The sequence below is a fragment of the Rattus rattus genome, chromosome 6 (genome assembly GCF_011064425.1).
Source record: "Rattus rattus isolate New Zealand chromosome 6, Rrattus_CSIRO_v1, whole genome shotgun sequence".
Taxonomy (NCBI): Eukaryota; Metazoa; Chordata; class Mammalia; order Rodentia; family Muridae; genus Rattus; species Rattus rattus.
In genome coordinates, this window is record NC_046159.1 from 56202425 (window position 1) to 56225217 (window position 22793).

Genomic DNA, 22793 nt, shown 5'->3' on the forward strand with positions numbered 1-22793 from the left:
GATGAGCAAGAGTTCTTTATGGGAGACAGACCCTAGAGTACTGTTGGATCTGATATGCAAGTATTTCTTCCCACTCTGGAGGCTCTGGTTTTTTGTTGTTTGTTTGTTTGTTGGATCTAGGTCTCACAGCATAGCCCAGGATGGTCTTGAACTCAGGATCCTCCTGACTCAGTCTCCACGATCTGGAATTACATAGACTTGTGTCACCATGAACAGCTTGTGTCTTTTTAATATTGTCAATAGATGGGTACAAGATGCCCCCATGTTAGTGACTCCTGCAGTTTCCCCACTCCCTCAGCAAATGGTCTTGTAGGTGGGATGTTTAGACTGGGTGTATGTGTATGTGACCATTCCACCAGTATGAGTACTGGGCATATTGCCTGCCTTATGTGTTATAAACAAGTCAAACATAGAAGAAATCAGCAAGCTGTGAGAGCTTGGAGAGGGGGAGTAGAAGGCAAGGAAGGGCCCTCAGCTTCTGTCTCTACATCAGTGAATGGGGCCTGGAGTAACACTTTACAGTGTTGCCCACTGGGCCAATTACCTGTAAAGTACTCTACGAAGCTGATCATTATTGCCTTTAGCATGTTCCTGGCCATAAAGGGTGTGTGAATATATGTTTTGAGAGAAACAAATCTTTTCCCACCAGATTTGGAATAGGTGCACCACAGTCCTGGAACTTGTTGCTCCGCTGTTTGGAGTCGCAAAGTTGTGTACACTGAAGCCAGTCGGGATTGGCGTACAACTGAGGTTTTGCAGCGCGTTCTACTTGTTGCGCTTACAAGTGGGGAAGATACCCAGTACAGCACCCAGTACAGCAAGCCTGGGATTCTGGGATTCTGCTGTTATGGGAACAAGAGCAGAATCTGCGCTCCTCCCGGAACTCATGGTTCTGGCCCCGCCCCCACAAGAGCCCCACCTCCGCCCCTTCGGCCCCGCCCCCTCCCGACCACATTCCTCCGGCCGGACTTGAGCTACGCCAAGCGGGCGGCGGCGAAAGGGTCGCGCTAGGCGGGTGATTGGACTTGCGGGCCTAGGGCTGCGTGGACTTGCGGGCGCAGGGCCAGGAAGATCCGTGAAGGCTCGTGGCGGGTGGACGGGTTTTCCGGGATCGGCCCCAAGGTCCGGCGGCTGCTCGGGGGAGTCGCGGGCGCGCGGCTCGGCCTGGGTCCCGGGGCGCCGGCCCGGGCCGCTCTTGCGGCGGTCGTCATGTGGTGCCTGCACTGCAACTCAGAGAGGACCCAGTCCTTGCTGGAGTTGGAGCTTGACAGCGGGTAAGACCAGGCGAGCGGAGGCGGAGGCCGGCGGTAGGAGGTGGGCCCCAGCCGCAGTGGGATTGCCAGCGGTGGGGATCTTGCAAGTGGATGCCAGAAGGGGGCTGCCGGGATGGGTGTAACTGTTGCAGGATGCCTAGCCTGCCTGCCAGAAGCGAGTCACTGTTAGTGAGGACGTGTAAGGAGAAAAGTGGATTGTAGGGACAGGAGTTCTGTGGGAATGAGTGGGAAACTAGATTCGGTGTGTATGTAAAGGGCAAGACAGCAAATGGCCGGGAGTCTGTGTCAGGGATGATACTCAGTTCTGCCTGTGTCTTGTGTCTGATTTCAGTGCACAGGCTGCTTAGGGGCCTCTCCTATAAGTCTGATTGTTGGAAACCCTGGGTCTGTCAGGGAGCCCCCAGCAAGAGTGCTCCAGGGGTGTGTGTGTGTGTGTGTGTGTAGTAGTGTTAAATACCGCACACCTGGAAGTGTGTGCCGGTGCTAGGGTACCTGGAGTTTCTGTGGCTGCTGTTTTTGACCAAGTACGGATGTAAATAGGCTGCCGGCTGGGAGGGTGGGTGTTGTTTACATGCTCCTTGTGCCTGGTCCAGGAAGGAGTCTGATGGCTTAGAGAAGTCAGCCCATCTTGGGCTTTTAGGGGCCTATGGAAGACTGTCTGAGTACCCTAGGCCTGGGTTTATGGTGAGAGGGAGACTGTGTGTGTATGTGCTAGGAATATTGATTTCCTCTTGCTCGGCGCAGCTGCCCCTGAGCTGTCTGCAGCCCCTTCCATGAGCAGGGGTGTGAGGCTGAGGGGATTTGTTGACAAGTGGACTGGGCCTCTCTGGGGGAAGTCCACCTAGAGCCTTTTAATCCTTTATTTAAAAGTTTCCCAAAAGCCTGACTAGCAGTTACAATGAGAACATGAGTGTATTTTGCAGTACCTCAAGCCTGGAGTTCTGGGCCTGAGGCTTATGTGGACTGTGGGGAGGGGGCCCATTTCCTAAACCTGGTACTCCCAACATCTGAGGCCAAAGCCAGGAAAGGTGCAGCTGCAGGACCATCTGTCTTGAATTGCAGGCTTCATTTGGGATTGGGGTTCATCCCACAGGTGCTCAACACCCTTCACACTTCCTCGGCTGTCCCATCCAGTGTTTGCATTCCTGTCCTGTGGTACCAACACCCCTCATAATGCAAGACAGCAAAGAGCTTGTACTTTCAGTCTCAGTTCTGTGGTATACTGAGTGCCTAGTGTATGTGTACTAATCTCTACCCTGGAGACCAGGGAGGGGCCCAGCAGTGAACGTAGCTCGGAGTTGTGTTTTTAGTTTCCATGTAGCCAGCAGTTTAGGGGTGACCATGGTCACAACATGATCATGAGTAATGGGTCAGCAGTTTCTGACAACACCTCTTCAAGACCCCTGGAGCTGAAGGGGATAAGGTTGTTTGTTTGTTTGTTTGTTTGTTCCTCTCCCCTGCCCTCTCTCTCCCTCCCCCTCTCTCCCCCTCTCTCCCTGTTAGCACCTCCAAGTGTTGCCACTTTAGCTGGTGTGTTCATGGATGCCTCCATGGTATTTCTGTCCCTCTTCCGGATGAAGGGGTTCCTGCCTAAACCCTGGCTCTGGGTTGCTGCTTCATAGCCTCTCTGTAGCCACAGTGGTGCCAGGTGTCCTGGAGAGCAAGGAGCCCTGCTCAGGTGCAGCCCATCAGCCACAGAACAAATGTGCACCTCCCCCCCCACACACACACAGACACTGTAGTTTCTAAGGAAGCCTGGAAACGACTGGCGAGACTAGTGTGTGCTGCAGAGGCTGAGTTAGGTGCTCCTTTGAGTACAGTCTTCCTGGGACTTTATTGCATCTTCCCTAAAGTCCTTTCACCTGCTCCCTAAACTCAGCTAGGAACCAGCATGCTCCGGAGACGTAACCCAGTCTCTGTCACCACAGAGCTACTACTTTGCATGCACAGGCCTCTTAAGTAGCACGGGCCACCTGATGCTTCAGTGTTTTCCCATATCACAGCAACTCAGGACTGTTCACCTTTCTTTTCTAAATGAACACAAGCAAAAACAGATTCCAGTGGCCATACCTAGACCACAGCAGCCCAGGAGACTCAGACCCAGATGTTGAGATGGAGGTTAGGCCTCTGGAGGCCCCTGCCAGGACTTCAGGTTTTTGTTCAAGAAAGTCGGACTATGAACCAGTTGTGCTAATATTTACACAGCTTTGGCTTAAAACACAGACAACACTGACAGCTGCATGGTTGAATAGCCTGATGACTGGGCAGATGGGTGTGTGTGTGTGTGTGTGTGTGTGTGTGTGTGTGTGTATGTGTGTATGTGTATGTGTGTGTGTGTGTATGTGTGTGTGTGGTGTATGCGCGCACATGCACGCACATATATAGCCACATTTACCTGGCTACATTCTGCAGTTGTGGAATCATGGTTTGCTAGAGTATCAGGAGTCCAGAGCAGCTCAGAGCATCAAGAAGATGGCCCAGAGAGACAAATTCTTTCAAATCACAGCTCACTTTTGAGTTAATTCAAGTTACTACAGCCCTCTGGGCCTCAGTTTCCCCTTTAACAATAGGGCACTACAGTAGTGCCTGGCAGGGGCTTTGCGGGTGTGGGTGGCCTTCCATGGCTGGCCAGCCCTGGAGCCTCCAGTCTGCTGTCCAGTTTGTCCAAGTCAGCACTGTGCACTTCCCAGCTGCCAGTGACCCGCTGTGTTTTCTTCCTTCCTCTTTTGTAAATTTCCTTTGAATGATGATGACGTGTGAAATATCCGCCCAGTAAGCACAGAGGCGAAGCAACCACCAAGCTCTAGTGGGCTGGGACTGTGCCACGACTGGAGGCCTGGGAGAGGTGTGTTTGTCTGGGGGAAAGGAGGCTCAAGGCTGTTAAGTGAGATTTACCCTGAGTCCTCAAAAGCAGATCCTAATGACTTTAAAGGCCATTAAGGCTCTTCAAGAATTAATTGCTGTGGCCTTAGAGGATCTGGCTGATCCACTGCAGGAGCTGCTGCAGAGAGAAAATTGATGGCAATTATGGGGAAAATATGGCATGGTGCCAGCTGGGCCTTTCCCAACTCTGGCTTCCATAGCGGAACCCTTATTGAGTGATCCACACCACCTGGCCCTGTTATTAAACTGACCACTGCATCCAGGAATACAACTTGTGAACAGGGATGGCATGCTCTCCTGACCTGGAAGAGGTTGACCCAAGATCTGCTCAGCCCTAGACTTGCCTGTTCTTTCATTCCCATGATATTTCATTCCAATGACATTTACTGAGCACCTCTTTGGCCAGCCCTCGAGGTGATAGAGGAACCGTGGTTACTCTGTATGTCACTTTGGCCCTCCTGATTGAGCAGTATTAGGTATGTTGCCTCCCCTTTCTGAGCCTTGATTGTCTCACCCATGAAATGAGACTACAACTGTGAGTGGGAGTGGGGTTAGGTGAGCAGTGAGTGGTTGCTGCTGTCACTGTCCAGCTTTTCCCTTCCACAACAAGATTGCTGGATTGAAATGGTCCCTACCATCTTCTCTTCTAGGTTGAAGACTGGTTTGGGGACCCTACATGAGCTCTGAGGCCACTCGCTTAAGAGTTTGTCTGTGTTCTTTGTGCATGACCACAGCTTCTCTGCTCACCATGGAAGTGGCTTCCTTCACATTTTATTCTCTTGGTGCAAGGTCTCTCGACACAGTGACAGCTCAGTTTGAACTGAATGCACTCTGTAGAGCTTTCCATGAGATTCTGCTTACAAAACTGGGAGTCTCACTGAATTTGCTTTTCCTTTCTGTTCAAAGGTCAGCACAGTAATAACACATGGCTGTGCATGCATGGGGTGTGTGTGTGTGTGTGTATGTGTGTATGTGTGTGTGTGTGTGTGTGTGTATGTGTGTGTATGTGTGTGTGTGTGTGTGTGTTTTCAATTAGGAGTAAGGGGGAAGCGGTACAGAGTCCCCATACGGGGAGGGCTGAGCTGGGATTTACACCCTAACTACATGGCTTCAGAGCCTGTGTGCTCCACAACCAGGATCTATTTCCTCATGTCTGGCAAAATGTCGCTAGTGTAAATAGATCTGGTATCCCAAGATACCAGATTTCCAAAAATTTTCCCAAGTACCCCAGACTGCACCCTGGTCAGTGACAATGTGCTGGGCTCTCCTGGTGTCTCTTTCCCCACAGACCATAAAAATCACGTCTGTGGACCCTATCAGGGGTATGTGGGTAGCACTTTTTAAAAAACAATACTCTGATCCTGTATGCAGCTCCAGCTCTGGATGGTCTGGGGTGCCAGGGACAAAGCCGACAAACCCTGATCCGCTAAGGGACCAACGCAGGCTTCCACAGGGTGAGGAAACCCATGGCTTCTGACATGAAAGGACAGATGGCTGTGGGCTGTGAACTTAATCCCGAAGGGGAGGGGGATGGTTAATAAACTGGAAGCTTTGGAAGAGGCCCCAGCTGGGAGCAGCCTCTCATGCACACAAACAGAAAGGGTTCCCCCAAATTGCCTGCTGCCCAGGCTGGGTTTGATTCTGTCAGCATCCTGAATGCATTCTCCTAGAGACCCTCTTCTTTAAAAAGGGCCTGGTACTTTTGTTTCTCTTTTGACTGGAAGCTGGGTGGTGTGGGCACTCAGATGCAGGCAGAGCATTTGGACCAGAGCTTGTAGTCCCACTAAGCCTTTCCCAGGCAGTGATTATAATTGTCATTTATTCTGATGGGTTTTATTGTTGTTGTTTGTGTGTTTATTAATAGGCTTTGAAGGGTCAGCTCTCCCTCAAGAGGAGGCCACCTAGAAAGGCCTGGCCCTCAGTGGCTGTTGATTTCCCCTTTGGATTCCTGTTTCCATTTCTGTGAAGACCCTTGTGGTCACCTGTAGATGAGGATGCTCACCTGGCTGTTGGGAGCAAACTCGTTACTGGACCACCCACCTGTGCCCTGACCTGTAACCTCAGCTCTGCTCTCTGGTATCTCTGTGACGTAATCACATCTCACACCTCAGTTTCCCCACTTATGAATGTAGATGATGGCACGTGGCTGTGGGGTAGCTGTGAGGACGGGAGACACATGCCAATGTGTAGATGTGCACAGAAACCAGTGCTAACAGGTGGTGGCACTGAGTATTCAGGCTGGCGTGGCTCCCCAACACGGACAGGACCATGTTGCTTGTTCAGGGAAAATGTCTTGCTGGACAGGAGCAGTTGATTTCACTTTCTCGTCACAGAGAAAACCAGTTTTAAAAGTGGGAGGGATGCAGACATAGCAGTGAGGGGGCCAAGAAGTGTTGTGCATTTGACAAGGCAGAGAAGGGAATAGGGCAGACCAGAAGGAAGTGATGATGGTCCACAGGTTCTTGTGCTTGTAGTGCTGTCAATAACTGCTCAAAAGCACAGAAATGAAGGGGATTGCTTTGCACACAGATTGGAAGGTGTGCTCAACAGGGTGGCTTGCCTTTCAGCTAGAGTGAAGAGGGAGGCTTGGCTTGTATGCTCTGTGAGGCAGAATCCGAAAGCCAGGGATGCTGGGCACTGCAGACCTTGAGGAGAGTGCCCAGCCCAGAGGCAGATGCAGTAGGACTCTGGGACCTCGGGTTCAGTGAGTGGCATGTGTAGGATGGAGCTTTGGGCCACACTGGTGGTTCTGGTCCTGTCTGTTCTGACACCTGAGACCCAGGGCTCAGGGCTTAGCTTCAGCCCTAGAGAGGGAGAGGAAAGAGGGATTCCTTAGGCACCTCCACCACCACCCTAGGTCGGAAGGGATGGCAGGAGCTAGGGGACGGCAACGAGAGCTGGAGGAACCTGGCCAGAGTCCCAGATCTGCCTGTTTTAGGTGTGCTGCTGGGGCAAGTGGCACCACACTGAGCTGCTGCCGCCTTATCTGTCAGTGGGGACTGTGCAGGCAGAGGCAACATGGGTATCGCACATAACAGGTGCCTGTCTGTGACAACAGGAAAGAGAGGGTGCTGAGTTTAGGCAAACCCCAACTACTTTGGTGGGTCTGATGTTAACTCAGGCTTGGATGTGTCTAGGCAACAGAATGAGATCAACAGAAGCTGCACTCTAGGCCTTTGAATCACACACACACACACACACACACACACACACACACACACACACACACACACACACACACACACACACAGGACTGCCCATGAACACTCTGGAATTGCTGCCATCGTTCTAATTTACAGGCAAGGAAACTGAGGCTGGACAGAAGAACTGAGCTTTGCTGTGTACAGGCAAGGGTTTCTGGTCGGTAAGAGAACCTCTGGCATTATGGGGAGGTGACATACATGCTTAGAATCCTGGGTAGAGATGGTCAGAAGGGTGGAAGTGGCAGCTATGGAGAGACCAGAGTCTACAGGCCCTTCTGGACTCATCCAGTCCCCCATTGACAGTGTAGGGCTCCTGAGTGGCCCCATGGAACGGGTACTGAGATGCACCACACTTTGCAGAGGATGCAGGAACTTTGGATACCTAGTGGTCTTTCCTTTTGGGACCCATTCGCCAGCTGTAGGAAGTTATCTGTTGTTCTCAGGATTGTCCTATGGATTTCAAGACAGAATAGGGTCAACTCTCTATGCACCACAATGAGAGGAGAGGGAAGGCAGAATCAGTCCGGGCAGGCGTGGGAGTTCACTGCCAGCTAGACATTCTGATTCCTGCTAAAATGCTTGAATCCAATCATCACACTGGGTCATGGCGTAATTTCCCAGTGGGTCTCCAAGGGTGAGTCCGAGTGTTTGCCTGCATGTATATATATGCAGTGTATGCATATCAGGTGCCCAAGGAAGCCAGAAGAGGGCATTGGTTTTCTTGGAACTGGTTTTGTAAGCTTCCGTGTGGGTGCTGGGAATCAAATTCATTTCTTTTGTAGGAACAGCAAGTGTTCTTAACTGCTGAGCCAGATCTCCAAGCTTATAGAAAATTTCAAATGCCTACAGAAGTAGAGAATTAATGAATTCCTTGAGTAGCTCATCTTACTGCCATCTACTATTTTCAAGCAAACTCTTCTGACTTTGATTCTGGGACCTGTCTCATGGTCACCCTTATCCTGGCCTTGGAGATATGCTCTCCCTGGGGTGGGTGCCTTGTACAGCCCCTGGCCATGCTGGCTATTTTAAGACCCTTGGGCTTAGGTGGGCTCCCAGTTAGTACCTGACCCATTGGGGATGCCTGATGTCCAGAGGAGGCTGTGCCTGTGGCTCACTCATCAGTGTGTATAAGACTCGTTTCTCTCTCTGTCACCCTAGAACCCCTGAGAGGGAGGACATGGAAATGGGCTCCTGGCCTCTCCCATGAGATCTGTTCACTCTGGTTCTCAGCTGATGTAGTGTGCTGTGAGTCAGGCTGTGACTTCTACCTCTTTCCCCTTGTTTCCTTTAGCTTAGCCTACTGTTTCCTTGACATGCTGCCATTCAGTGTCAGGGTCCTTAGCCTTTGCTCACCCTCTTTCTCCTTTATCCAGGGTTTCTTGTTCTACCTCAGCCCAGGCCAACAGCTCATACCACACTTCTCCCAGGAGGTCCATAGGTACCTACGGCTCAAGTCCTGGAAAAGTTTTCTGTCCCCTTTCAACTCTCCTGCTCCTTAGCTCCCTTGACACCACTCTTGACCTGCACTTTTGGGAGTTGGCTACCTCTCAGTGCTGGGTTTGGAGCCTAGCATATAGTAGGTCCCTAATAATGAGACTGACACATAGTAGGTGTTCAAATGCTAGTTGCTGTCATTATTATGAATGTCTCATGACTAACCTTGATGCCTACCACAGTTCTTGGCACATAAGGGACAGGACTCAATCAAGTTTGTTTAGAAAAGACCCAAATTGCCTCTGTCTCTGTCTCAGTACAGGGAGCATTCTTAGGTCAGACTTCCACCCCAACCCTGGGTGCGGATGCTGCTGCTTCTACACGGTTCTCCCCCTCCTTAACCCTCCTCCTCCTCCTTCTCCTCCTCATCTCTTACCTGTTCCCAGGTGTGATGCAGGGACAAGACCCCCCAGAAGCACCTCATGGCCTTTAGGCCCCAGTTGAGGATTTTGGGTGTGTCACCATTAAGCCCTGTGTGGTCGTAGTATTCCCACCTTATTTTGCTTTGTTTGGTTTTGGAGACAGGGTCTTATTGCATAGTGCTGCCTGTCTCACTATGTTGAACAGGCTGGCATTATACTCATCTCCGTGTGTGCAGTCTACCTGCCTCTGCCTCTGCTTCCTAAGTGCTGGAATCAAAAGCATGTGCCACTGCACCTGGCTGGTACCCCCATGTTATGGCTGAGAAGTGCAGGCCCACAGAGACCCCAGTCCCTGATCTGTAGCCATAATCCCTGCCTGAAGAGTATACTGGAAGAGGACTTTGTGTACCAGTGATGTGGAGAGTCAGAGGTGGTGCCCTTCTGGGCTTGAGGTCACGTGAGGATCTTAGGGGACAGAAAACACAGTATAAGGTCCTGTGCTGGCTGCTCTGCCCTGAGTGAAAAGCAGTAGTGGGCTGGCCCCAGGACTCAGGTGGCTTAGGCAGGGAGCAAGGGGCAGCCTAGTCTTGCAGTGGTCTACATCCCAGTTGACACAGTACCCCTTTCTTCTTCAAAGCCTATGGCCTTGGTTAAGTTTTCACCTCTCTGTCTTGGTTTCTTCCTCCACCAAATGAGAAGAAAGAAGTTTACCAATCGCAATACCCAGGTGCCCCTCCTTTGTAGATGCTGGTGGTCACTGTGCGTCAGTTCTAAGCTAACTGTGGTGGACTGCCCGTGTGTCAGGTGGGGCAGGAGTAGTTTAACCGTGCTTTCTGCCCACTTCTGCCATCTACTTAGGGCCTCTGGGAGCTGCACCCCTGGCAGCAGGGTAGGCTAAGAGGCTGCTTGTCACACAGGCCTCTTTCTCCCTGGCTCAGCCCGTACTCTCCAGGGCTGGCTGCCCAGCCTGTGCCTCCCCCCCGCCTTCCTGGGGTGTCCCTGGGCCCAGCCTGGCCCTGTCTGCTGGAGCCTACCACAGAGAGCAGCTTTATTTAAGTCCATTTTGCGCGTATGGAAATAACTAGAGGACTCTGTATTTAATTTGGCTCAGCCGGGAAGATTTTTGGCTCTGTGTGTGTATGTGTATTCTGAAAAATCTTTCCGAGCAAGCCCCAGGGTCGGAAGCTTCTGGTCATCTTTGTGCATTCAAAACCAACAAGAGCCGCCCTGCTAGCTGGGGTAAGCTGGCAGAGGGTGGGTTGCAGGGAGTGGTCCATGAAAGCAAGGAGAGAGGAGGAGGGGGAAGCTAGATAAGAACACAGTGGCAACTGTGGGGAACTTTGCTCCTGGGCCCGGCAGGGAGGGATTCAAAGTGAGCTGAGCTTTCCCAACTCTCCAAGATGTGTTTGGCTCCAGAGGTATCAAGGGTTCAGCTGGGTGGGTGGCAGCATGGGAGCATTCTTTGTGTCCCCTTTCTCCTCTCCAGAGCCCTAGGGTTGAGCCCTTCTCTAGTCAATAGCTTAGGGCAAGATAACCCAGTGTGGGAACTATTGTTGTGGCTTGTCTTTGCTTGATCACATGTTCCCAGGAGTCAGGGGCACTAGCCAGTGTGAGCACGGAGAGGTATGGCCACTTGCCTCAGGTCATGCAGCACTTCACCAACTCAGCCCTGGGTACTTCTGGAGCCATGAGATGTCATCCCAAACCAGGGCTGACATTCTCAGTGGTCAGGGAAAGACACCCTGATGCTTTGAAGTAAATGCTGCCATCTGGTGACTTCTTACATCCTGTCCTGACAGAGGCATGGCAGTTCTCATGACCTACTGTGAGTAGGTTGTGGTCAGTATAATGAGGTGACCTTTGTGGAGTCTGATAAAAATTCTGAAGACCCACCAAGAGCAAGGCCTCAGCTCCCTACCATCCCTGTAGAGCTCATGCCTTCTAAATGAGGCTTCTTGGGAATAAGGAGTGGGCCTTGAATTTCAGCTTTACACAGATCTCCTCCATAGACAGGAAGGGCGTGTGTGAGAAGAGTTGCTAGGTGTGAGTAAGTGATGAGATTGGTGGGGACTGTGGCAGAGTATAAGCACACTAGAGCTTGCTTTGCCTTCCACCCCTGGGTTGTAGGTCCAGGGTGGCTGGGTTCTTAGCGGTCGTCCCCTCTCAGAAGTCAGAATTGTTGTATCCAATGTTAAAATGGTGCCAACTTACTCTTTGTTTTCCTTTGTTTATTTGGTACATCCATTGGTTGGTTGGTTGGTTTTGAGACAAGAACTCACTGTTGTAGCCCAGACTGGACTTGGACTTGTGATCCTTCAGTTTCAGACTCCCAAGTTCTGAGATATGGGCATGTCTAGTTTATTCTAATTTTTAAGACAAAACATTGTGGGGAACCACACACAGCATACTGCCAATCTGTGCTGGAATAATTTACTGGGAGCCCAGCGCCCTCAGAAGCTTCCTGTGAGTAGGACTGCCCAGCCTCATAGCCAGGTGGATAGCCTGGCCTTGTTCTACAATCTCTGGAAAGGCTGGGCCATTAGTGTAAGCTTTCCTCTGAGTTTAGGCCCGTTTGGTACTCTTGTCCAAGAGTGGGACAGCATCCTCAGGCATGATGGGGTGTTCTGCAGAATGATAGTGGTGACTGTGTGAATGACACCTTGCCAGACTGAGGTCTGGCCGTGCTTGATTGCAGGGTGTTCACTTCTGCCCCCCACCCAGAGCCTCTTGTCTGTCCCCTTTGCCAGCTGGCTCTCTTCCCAAGTGAGGGTGTGGATTGCCAGCCTGTGTCAGGCAGGGACTCTGCTCCTGCTGCTTTTGTCTGGCCTTCTAAGGCATCCTGGGTTTGTGAGAAGTGGGCCAGGGCAGATTCAGTGGCCCTGAAGCTGATCCCAGGATGCTTCTGCATTGTCCTCCATACCTGGCGAGTTGAGCCCCAGGAACTCTGCTGCGATGTGATGAGTTTGTGCCTGTGTGGAGTCTATGGCATTTCCACAATGTATCTCTGAGCCTGCATGTGACCTGCAAGCCTCCTTCCTACAGGCCTCTCACTCATGAGAGACAGCGGGTGGGGGAAGAAGAGTGCACCACACCATATCCTTGTCTTTTCTGACCTCAGTGTGGCTTTGACCCTGCCTGTTCACTAGGCTCTGGGTCAAAAGAGCTGGTCGCACTTACTCAGGTCCTTACTTCACCTGCTGTGCCCAGCCCTATTTGGGTACTGGGGTTGTTTGTGAGCAAATGGATACCTCTGCCCTCTAATGATGCTCTCATGAGGAGAGACCAAGCGATGATTACTGTAGGTATCACTTTCCTCACTCCAGTGTGCTGCTGATACGGTGTTCATAGTTAGGCCACCAAGACACCTGCACTGTTCACATGGGTGCCAGGCCTTCCCTGGCCCCAGGTTAGGGAGTGTTTGTGGATAGCAGGACCCTTGTGTTCCTTTTGATGGGGTTGTAGATGGTTTCAATGTCTGGGCCTGGCTCAAAGCCTAGGCTGATCCTCAGAACTTTATGGGAGCAAGCCACTCCAACAGAGCCAGGAGACAGTCCGCTGCCCCACTTTCCCACTCCATGCACCCATTCCTGCCTACAGTAGGAAGGAGGACTGGCTCAGAGGCCGGAAGGATGACCAGCCTTCTAGAACATGTTGTTGACAGGACAGGACACTGTGAGAGCCTGGCTGCGGGGTCTGGGTCAAGGGACACGGAGCTCTATCTTCCTTCCCTGTGGTGATAGACTGATGAACAGACAGTGAGGTCAGCTGCCCAGGACACTGAGGAAACAGTTCCTGCTCAGCCTGCCCTCTGGGCTCCCAGATACTCTCACCAACTCCTCTGTGTTATCACAGAGGGGCAGCACTGCCCCACATGAGGAAGGGAAATTGAGGCTCAGATAAAAGCTGGTATTCAATCCTGGATATACAACTCCAACCCAGAGCACAGTAAACAAAGGAACAGTTGTCAGGAAGGCAGGTTCCATGCTGAACCAGGTGGGGCACATGGGAGGCTGCTAGCCATGCCTCCTGTTAGCCTAGGGCAACCCCAAACTGACATCTGTGTCTGCACACCAGAATGGCCCCCAAATGGTTCAAGAAGCCCCCAGATCCTGACCTCTGCTCCTCCTGCCGCCTGCCTGGCTCTGGGCAGCAGCTGACAAGTTGGGGAAATGCTGAGTGTTAGTTCAGTAAGCAGAGCTCTAAAAATAGCCACTGCTCTGAAAAGCCCATTGTTTGGAGACCCATATTTTTCTACATATATAAAGGTGGCTTCTGGCAGTCTGGTGCGGGCAGTCAGAGAATGCCACAGGCTGTGGGCTGGGGCAGGGTTGCTGTGTGTCTCTCTCCAGCTAGGACCAGTAGCAAATCAGGAAGACTGAAACTGGAGCTAGGCCAGCATCCCCATGAAGGTGATGCTTGGGTTGTGTAGCCCCAAGGTTTCCCAAGTGCCCAGGATGCCTTTAGCCACAGGAGCCAAACTCTCTGTAACAAGCATGGGCCAAAGTGATTCTGAGCTGCTCAGTGCAGAGTTCAAGCTATGGATTGTTGTGGTATGGAGGAGTGGGCAGCTGACTGGTCTAAGAGAACCCAGCCCTGCTCAGAGCCCTGCTTCTGGCAGCTCCTCCTAAAACTCTGCTCCTGCCTTCTGTCCCCTGTGCTGATGTCAGAACCACTGCCCTGCCTGAAGTCTAGCACCTTGACCGCTATCCAATCTTTGATTTTCTTTTTTAGCCACAGTCTCCCACAGATACTTCCAGCCCCCATTCCTCCTCCTTACCCTTCCAGGGCCTGCAGCTGACGCTCAGAATATATAAAAAGGTTCCGGGGTAGGAGCTGCCTTGTAGATGAATAGCCAGGAGACTAATGGGATTAAGCTGAGCTTGGTGGTTCTTTGGTTCCTGGGGAGATGGGGCAGGAGGCATGGCTAGATCTTGTGAGCCTTCTGGGTCATAGTGATGACATGTTTTCCCAGACCATGGGAGCTGAGGTGCCATGTGGTTGGAGCTGTGCTTTGATTGTATCACTGCTGTTATAGGGAGAGGGCAGGTAACAGGAGGCTCTGAAGGACCTATGCGGGAGAGGCTATGTGAAAGGGCCAAAGGGAAGTGTCCTCTGGTTGGTGGCAGGGAGGCCAGCCAAGTGGTCAGAGCTGGCTCTGCTTTAAGGGTGCCAACAGATGGGCAAGGGAAAATGTGTGTGAGAGGATGGTCAAGAGGGTAAGCTGCCCTCTGCAGATGGGAAGAGTAGAATGTAACTCCACCCCTGCCTCTGAGGGCTCCTGCTTTGCTGCCTTGTTGGGCTGCTGGGTCTTCTGATTATGTGTCCTCATTAATGCAAACTTGGGAACAGGATAAAAGCAGAAATCTGATGCTACCTGATGCCCCACTCCACCTCCATCGAGCCCTGCAGGGGAAGTTTCTGCACTGTTAGAAGCGCTTGTTACCAACTTTCAATTTGAGAGCTATGCCCCTGGCTACCCAGCTGGAGCCCTGGCAATCAATGTTGGCTGAAGTCTTTATTTTACTCTTGTATTCTCAATAGACCTACCACCACCACCACCACAGCCCCTACATTCCAGACCTGGCTGTGTCTAGAACTTTGAGCACAGGGCCCATACTCTGATCTCTCATGGGCTCTCTGGATACTTGGTCCCATGCCTAGATCCCCCTGGATGTGTCAACACCCTCCCTTTCTGCCCTCCACGCTCTACTCATTCCAGCTCTTCTGGGTCAGTCTTAGAGGACCCCTCCTTCCTCTCTTAGGTCTATAAGATTTCTCTATCACCAGCAGTGCATAGTCCTGTCCAGGAACCATTTACCAACAGGGCGGAGGGCCTGTCAAGAAGTGGCTTCCCCCACTTTCTTTTCCCTTACCCAATCCCTTGTGTCTGCACTCTGCTCCCGGGGTCATATCAGCCTGGGAACATTCCAGTGTGAAAGGACCAAGGGCTGCCATGACTAAAGTCCTGACTCATATGAAGCCTCTGTGAGCCACAGAATGGAGGGCCAGTGTGTCCCAATGGTTAGGCTGAGCTGGCTTTGGCCTACCCAGGGAGTAGACTGGACCAGAGCCACCACGAGACTAATTAATGTTCCCAACCCCTGTGAGTGCCCACCCCTTCCCAGAAAACCCTCCAAGTCACTGCCTCTCTTCTGCTCCTGCCACTTGTCACACAGACCTTGCCTCCTTGGCTCCAGGACTGCCCTATAGAGATCTAAGGTGATAACTTCCCCTTTTGAGCTGTGCCTACCCTACCCATGCTTAGAGGACACAGTCCTCTCACTTCCTCCCCAGTCTCTGCCCTGGTCTGTGTTAACAACCCCACCCAACCAACCTGGGGCTGTGATGGAGCTCATGGGACCCCAGCCCAGGAAGAGACCAAGATTGTCCCTGTCTTTGATCAACCTCAAATAATGCCACTTAAGCAGCTAAGAGCCATACAGAAACCTTCATGGGAGCTTGTGAGGCCTAAGACTGGTTGGCCTAACCTGCTCTAGCCTCATATTTTGGAAATCAGGAGCTTTGTAGGGAAGCCACAGGAGGCTCACACATATCAGGAGGCTGTTTGCCTCTGGCAGGTGCAAGCTGCCTAAAGTCAGGTCCAAGGTGCTTAAATGTGAGTGTTTAACCACAGCTGGGTCTCCCAGATAGCATGGGTCCTCTAGCCCAGTCCCTGCCTACTCTGAAGAGGGTGGTTTCTTAGGAGATGTTTCTTCCTTGTTCCCCAAACATTATAGTGTACTGAGTCTTTTCATAGCACTGTCTTTGGGTTCCATATTCTAACTTCTCTCAAGGATGATTGGCAGTATGTGTGGGGAGGGGCTTATGGGTACGTGTAGGACCTGTGCTGTGTTATCCCAGGTAAGACTGTGTATGACCCTCACTCTCAAGGAAGAAATACCAAGGGAATGTGGGTCAGTGCTGGGCTCAAGCCAGCCTACCTGAATTTTGATTTCCCTGTCTTACTGTGTGGGACAGGAGAGTGGGATGAGTTACAGGTGAAGCCTAAAACATTCCTAGGTGTACAGACTTTAGCTGACTTCCACCACCGCCATCATTGACCCTGGTGGTAAACAGCAGGTCCCTTCTGCTATGCCAACACTGTTGCTTGGAGCCTCTTCTGACTAACATTTTTCTTGAGAAAAAGTCATTCATGACTTCACAGACCATAATTAGAGACATCCAAGACAAAACGGCCAAGGCCTTTACTCCCTCCTACACTCACACACAGCTAGAACTAGAGCCAGGGCCAGAGCCAGGATGTGGCATTTAGTTGGCCCCCGGGGCCTGGTCAGAGTCCCTCATGTCCCCTGGAGCATTTTAGCCTAGAAATGCAGACTTTTTCTCTGACCTGAGGCAGGGCCTCAGAGGTCTGAGTCATGAGGCTGTGTCCTGGGCAGCTGGGCCCCTCCCACCTTGAGTCAGAGCAACCAGCCTTTAGAAAGTATGTTTCTTTTATGAGTGGAGCCCTCTTCTGTGCAGGATGGCACTGTATCAACACTGCTGTGTCCAGCAAGAGCCTCTTGCAACAGCCACTCTCTGTTCTCTGGCACTGGCATGGAAAAGTGAGACACCACTATCCCTGCTCATGTCATACAGCTGCAGTGTGTAAGCAGAAAAGCAGTAAGCAGTTACCCTGGGCCCCGTGCATTGGGGCAGCAGGGACTCTGGGATTTCTTGTGTGATCTCTGCCTCACTTGGTCTACAAAACTAACAGACCATCTCTTGTAAGGCAGAAATGATTGAGACTGGAGAAAATGGGAAGCAGCCTGAAGTCCCCAAATAGGAAGGGAGCCCTGGGGCAAGGCATGCACCTGTCCATGGTGGCACCAAGCCTGCCTAGACACCATGACTCCTTCTTGAGCATTGGAGCTCATGCCCCAGTTGCTGTACAGGTGGGAAGTTGGCAAGGCCTCCAAAAGGAGTGGAGCCTGGATCAGATGATAGCGTAGTGCTCAGAGGCCAAGAGTTGTAACTAAAGGCTACAGATTGAGACCTGTCCTGTGGGGCTAGGAAGATTTCCAGTCAGGCAAGCAGTATTTCCCACTCCTGGGGGTGACCTATGCAGTCACATACCTCCAGAGGCAGAATGCTCACCATCTCCTTTCTCATGTTGGGACTACACAGGACATAGTATTTTCTTTTCCCCCACAGAGAAATCATTCTTATCATCCTTTAGGACTGAGGCAAAGGATCCTGTACTCTGAGAGGGGCTGTTTCTGGCCTATCCTTCCCAGATGACCCAGCTTGCAGTAATTTGGGTCTTACCCACAGGGTCTATCTTCCCTGCCAGCTAGGATCAGATGTAGGAATCTATGTGGAACCCAGCTGAGGTTCCACTCAAGATCAGCAGGAGGGAATCAGTGATAGATTAGCAATGTCTGCAGGGGGCTGGGAAGGGTAAGATGAAAGGTCTGCCACCTTGAGATGCAGAGACTTCTGCTGTGATCTGACAACTGCACCAGGGCTATTTTTTGCTCCTGGCTTTCTGTCGAGCGTGGCACAGGGCCTCAGCTGTGTGCCACAATCAGCTCACATCAATCTTAGAGTCAGCTGAAACCTCTCCAGGTCTCTTCACAAGAACAGCTGTCAGGTCAAATCTTCCCCATCTTGACTATACTTCCCATGTGTGGGTATAAAAGTAATTGCAGTCAGTCTCTTTTAGGTGGGCGTCTAGATTTATTTCTAATCTTGTGTGCTTAGAGACCACAGCTCTGTGAAAATCTTTGTATCTGCCCCTTTGTGTGTTGGCCTTTTTTCCTTAGCATGTGCCTAGAATGATTGTTGAATCCTGAACATCTGAGACATGTGACAGGCAACAACCACCTAATTGCTATAGAACATTCTAGAAACTGAACAGTCAGGAACTGTCAAGGGTGTGGAATGCATACCTCGTCCCGTTCCTTGATCTGCCTGTCGTCTAGGAGTCTGGAGGAGATGTGGTAAAGTGAGGGGTACCAACAGAGACACACTCTTAAGACATCCAGCCGTGCTGGGCAGACCTGGATTTAGGGAGATGAACCTGGGTGAGACACAGAACCAGGACTCAGTAGGCTGAGGAGGTGCCAATGTAGGGTATATACATGTACACACACACACATATGTACATGCCACAGCATGTGTATGGAGATCAGAAGACAACTTAAGGGAGCGTGGGTCCTCTTTCTACCATGTGGGTCCTGGGCATGAAACTCGGGGTGTCAGCTTTGGCAAGCAAGCACCTGTATCTGCTGAGCTGTCTCTCTGGTCCTGGGTGTGTTTTTTCTGGGTTGTGAAAGGTCTGTTCCACCACACATCTCTGTCATTCACGTAGATGTGACAGAAGGTGGTCCCAGCTGAGTGAGGATGGGTTGGCTCTGAAGGAGGCACTGATGAGTTGCCTTTTGGTGACTGTACTTCCCTCTCCACTTCTCATAGGGGAAGCTCTGGAGAGACCTGGCCTTCTCTCTCTCCCAAGCACATTCTAAAAACCCATTGGCTTCAAACTGCCCAGAGCAGTAACACAGTTCCAGCTTCTGTCAGTCCCTGACCTCTTTATGCTAGGCTCATCCTAAAGGTGCTCCCCTCCAGGGTAGGCACCCACTTTGATGTCTCATCCATGAAGACAAAGCCAGTTGGGGGATAAGTTTCCCAAGCTAAGGCCTATTAAGTAGGCTGCACTCTCTGGCTTTCAGGCAGCCTAGACCCTGTTCTCTCCCCATCACCTGGAACAAAATGTCTTACCCTTGAAGCTGTTCTTGAACTAGACAAAAGACTGAATCCCTCTGGCCACTGCTCCTTCACCCTGGGCTTGAGGGTCAGGGACAGCATCGTGAGCTAGGCCTAGCCTGTTCCTCTCTGTCCGAGCCCCCTATGGTTCTGATGTAGCCTGTTGGGCACCAAGGGGCTTTAGGCTCTTCTCCAAGGATGGTGGTGACTGCCTGTCTCCTCTACCTTCTGATTCAGTGCTCAGCTGGTTTGAAACCCCCTACAGAAGGCACAGGCTGTATTTCTTCCAGATCAGTACACACAGATCTGGCTCCTGACTGGTATATGCATTCATTTGAGGAGCATAAATCCCTGTGTGTGCTGACCTACCTGTGTGAAGTGAGGCCCAGCTTTGGTGTCAGAGAGCTAGGGTGGGCTTTCCCAGTGGAGGCTGCTGTTCTGTATACCCTGGGTGGCCCAATTCTAATGGGACTTATTCCCTCCTCGTGACAGTTGGCTGAAGTTCTGAGCATTTAATGAAAAGTGCTAGCCCAAGCTTCAGTAAACTCTGAGAGAATTTTCAGATCTAACATTCCCAACCCACCCCCACTCTCCCCTACACACATGTAGATCCCAGTGGCTCTGTGGTAGTCAGAGGGCCTTAAAGGGTGGTGTTTCTTAGACTAAGCTGCTAATACTACTCAATGAAAGCCTATAGGCAGAGCCAGGTAAAGCATGTCTCCCGATTCCTGATGCAGGTCTTCTCAAAGAATGACTGTCATACCTTAGCCTTTGGGGCACGTTGGAAGGTTCAGTTGCCTGTGTCTGGACGCTAGAGACAGTTGCTGGCTCAGAAGCCCAGTTTCTATGCTACGGCCTGAAAGCAGGTGCTGAGATTTGCTGCTGTCCCTGGTGTAGAGTGCTCAGAGTCTGAGCCCTGGCAGCCTTGGTCCTCCCTGCTTCAGGCTCCTTCCCACAGGCCCCACCCTGGATCGACCCCCTGGAGTCTGTTCTAGCCCTGGAGAACAAACAACAGGACTCTAGCAGAACTGGGCAGGGGCAGCCTGTCTGCCAGGCTGCTTAGTGCAGGGACATTCCTTATTGGTCTGAAAAGCAGACATTGGAAAGAACTGCAGCCTGGGTGGGGCCCTTCTCTTTTCTCTCTGTGCCCATTCTAGAGACCCTCCACCCTGCCCCAAGGACCACAGGCCTTTTAGAGTCTTGCCAGCACCCGGGCGTCTGGTCTCACAGGGCCAGGGAGCCTGGCAAAGGATGAGGGCTTATGTTAGAAACTCTTCAAATCAGTGTCTCCTTTTTCCCCCGTCCCACACTGAAAAGCAACTGCAGAGGAAAGCAGTATCTGTGCAGAATAGAATGTTCCAGGCCCAGAGCTAGGATGAGTCAGCAGCTAGTCCCTCTGTCCCCATTAGTTGGCCTTGCTCCTGCTTGGCATGAAGGTACTCTGTGGAACGATAGACAGTGAGATGAATGGGCACCCATTTCCTGCCTGTGGTACCTGGGACAGTGTTTATGGGGACCCGGTTTTGTCATCTGTGCAGGGAGTTACAGTTTCTCTTTGCAGGGACTTAAAATATTTTTATAACATCATGTTTGCTTCTAAGCTTGCCATGACAAATGCCAGAGGTGAGCCTCGCTCACAGACCTTCATTATCTGCAGGCTCTGGAGTCTGCCAGTCTACAATGGAGGTGTGGCCTGACTGTCTTCTCCTGAACCTTTCTCCTTGGTGTGCCACCTTCTTCTCATGTCTCTACTCTCTTTCCCCTGTACATGCTATATCCTGCATTCACCTTCTTAGAAGGATACCAGTTTGGTCACACTAGTGTCCACCCTAATGTCTTTCATTTTGACGACACTATCTCCAGGGAGCTAGAGAGATGGCTCAGCTGTTAAGAACACTTGCTCTTGCAGAGGTGCTGGGTTAGTTCCTAGCACCCACATGGTACTTTATTATAACGGTCTGTAACTCTAGTTCCAGGTGATAGGCAGGCGCCATGCAGACAAAACACTTAGACATATAAGATAGAGAAAAATCAACTGTAAAATATCCTATGTCTAAATATAGTTATGGGACTATGGATGTACAAAACCAGCCCTACGTTTAATTCAAGTGGCAGGAGAGGTGAAGATCTTGTTCATTCAAAACATACTGAGCACAAAGCTCTGGCCAAGCTCTGTTCTGAGTGCTGACGGGCATCAGCACAGTGGGTCAGAGCCTCTGTCTTTGGAGAGCTGATAGTTTTGGTTGAAGCCAGCCCCAACAGTACAGTGTGCCAGATGTTAGAACATGCAAGTTGTTCAGAAGCTCCAGGAAGATGAGCTCCAGGAAAAGGGCTCTGCAGGTTCCTGGATACCTAAGGGTAGGGCCGCTTTTCCTTGCCCTGCTCCCCAGGTTCTGTGTCCATTCAGCATGTGTCTCTCCTCTCTCTCCTCTGCAGTGTTGAGGGCGAGGGTCCCAGCAGCGAGACTGGCACATCGCTGGACAGCCCGTCAGCCTACCATCAGGGTCCCCTGGTACCTGGTTCCAGCCTGAGTCCAGACCACTACGAGCACACATCAGTGGGCGCCTATGGGCTGTACGCAGGGCCAGGACCACAACAGCGCACACGGAGGCCTCGGCTGCAGCACTCGACCTCAGTCCTGCGCAAGCAGGCTGAGGAGGAGGCCATCAAGCGCTCTCGGTCACTCTCTGAGAGCTATGAGCTCTCTTCAGATCTGCAAGACAAGCAGGTAGGTGGCAGGGGCCCCTGCCCACTCTCCACGGTCTCCCAAATGACATGAGGCTTCATCTGCCTGGTGTTCTTGGTGACAGGTTTCAGATACCAGCTGATATGCAATCTAAGGAAGATGGGATCCCTGTCTCCACTTTCAGAGCCTTTCCCAGCCCAACTCTGCTGAAATGTGGGAAAGGATTTACACTGATGGTCAGGGGCCCTGACATCTTTTCTGGGGACTTACACATAGAATCCTCTTCAAATTTTGCCTTTGTAGGTTTCAATATCCCTCACTGCAGGATATGGGACCTGCATTGGGTATCTGAGTGCCCAGCACCATCAGGACACAGGTTGCCAAGGTGGCCATGGAGGTTCTTAGGGTCCAAGAAAGGTCTGAGAAGGGGGTGGGGGCTACTTGTTATATTCCCCTGTGGCTATGGCTCCACAGTATCTAGGCTATAGAAGATGTCTACATTAAATGCTTGAATGCTGCAGTTCTTCCTCAGGCCTCAGACCCAAGGATCAGGTGGCCTGACCTACTTTTGGGGTTGCTGTGAGCAGAGCAAATCCTCATGATGCAGATGCCCAGTAGTGAACAGGCCAGTGTGGGAGTGAGAGTGAGTGCCTGCTGTTTGAGTGTGTCTCCGAGCAATGCCAGTTTCAGGCTATCCCTGAACTGCAGGGATGTGTAGGAGCAAGCAGAACATCTGGCCAGTATTCCACAGCTCTGGGCCTTGTTCTTTCGAGCAGGTTCCCATGCCTCCCAGGCAGTCAGTCCTATGGGCTAACACCAGGACCCCTTCCCACTGCCCACAGATGCTATGCTCTCCCTCCTACCCATGTCTGCTGGCCACATTGTTCAACTTGCTCTCCAAGGTCCTCTGTTCTTGAAGACACAGAGGTCTAGGCTTATGCAGCCCATCTAACTCAGAGCATGATGGGGTGCCCTCAGGTGGATCCTCTCTCTTGGCAGACATCCCTCAGTCTTGATCTCTCATACCTGAGTGATACCCCTCATACCTGAGTGATACCCCTTTTCCTCTCTGCTCACATGCTTTATCCTCCCTCCTGTTAGCTGAGACTCACACCGGGCCTGGTAGCAGATATTCCCTGACAGCTGTGGCCCTTGACTGCTTTGCCAGGCCTCCATTGAGTTT

At 51.5% G+C, this 22793-nt stretch overlaps 1 protein-coding gene across 6 annotated transcripts in view; it reads left to right on the forward strand.

The window, feature by feature from the left end:
- Iqsec1 (IQ motif and Sec7 domain ArfGEF 1) overlaps positions 1–22793 on the forward strand; it is a 317408-nt gene that overhangs the window by 263055 nt on the left and 31560 nt on the right. For 4 of the 6 annotated variants that reach the window (XM_032906103.1, XM_032906107.1, XM_032906106.1 and 1 more), the window contains one exon: positions 21361–21652. In XM_032906103.1, coding sequence (XP_032761994.1) covers positions 21361–21652 — 292 coding nt within the window. Of the gene's footprint in view, positions 1–378; positions 1275–21360; positions 21653–22793 lie in introns of those variants that run through there. The other 2 variants (XM_032906104.1, XM_032906108.1) reach the window with 2 other exon arrangements.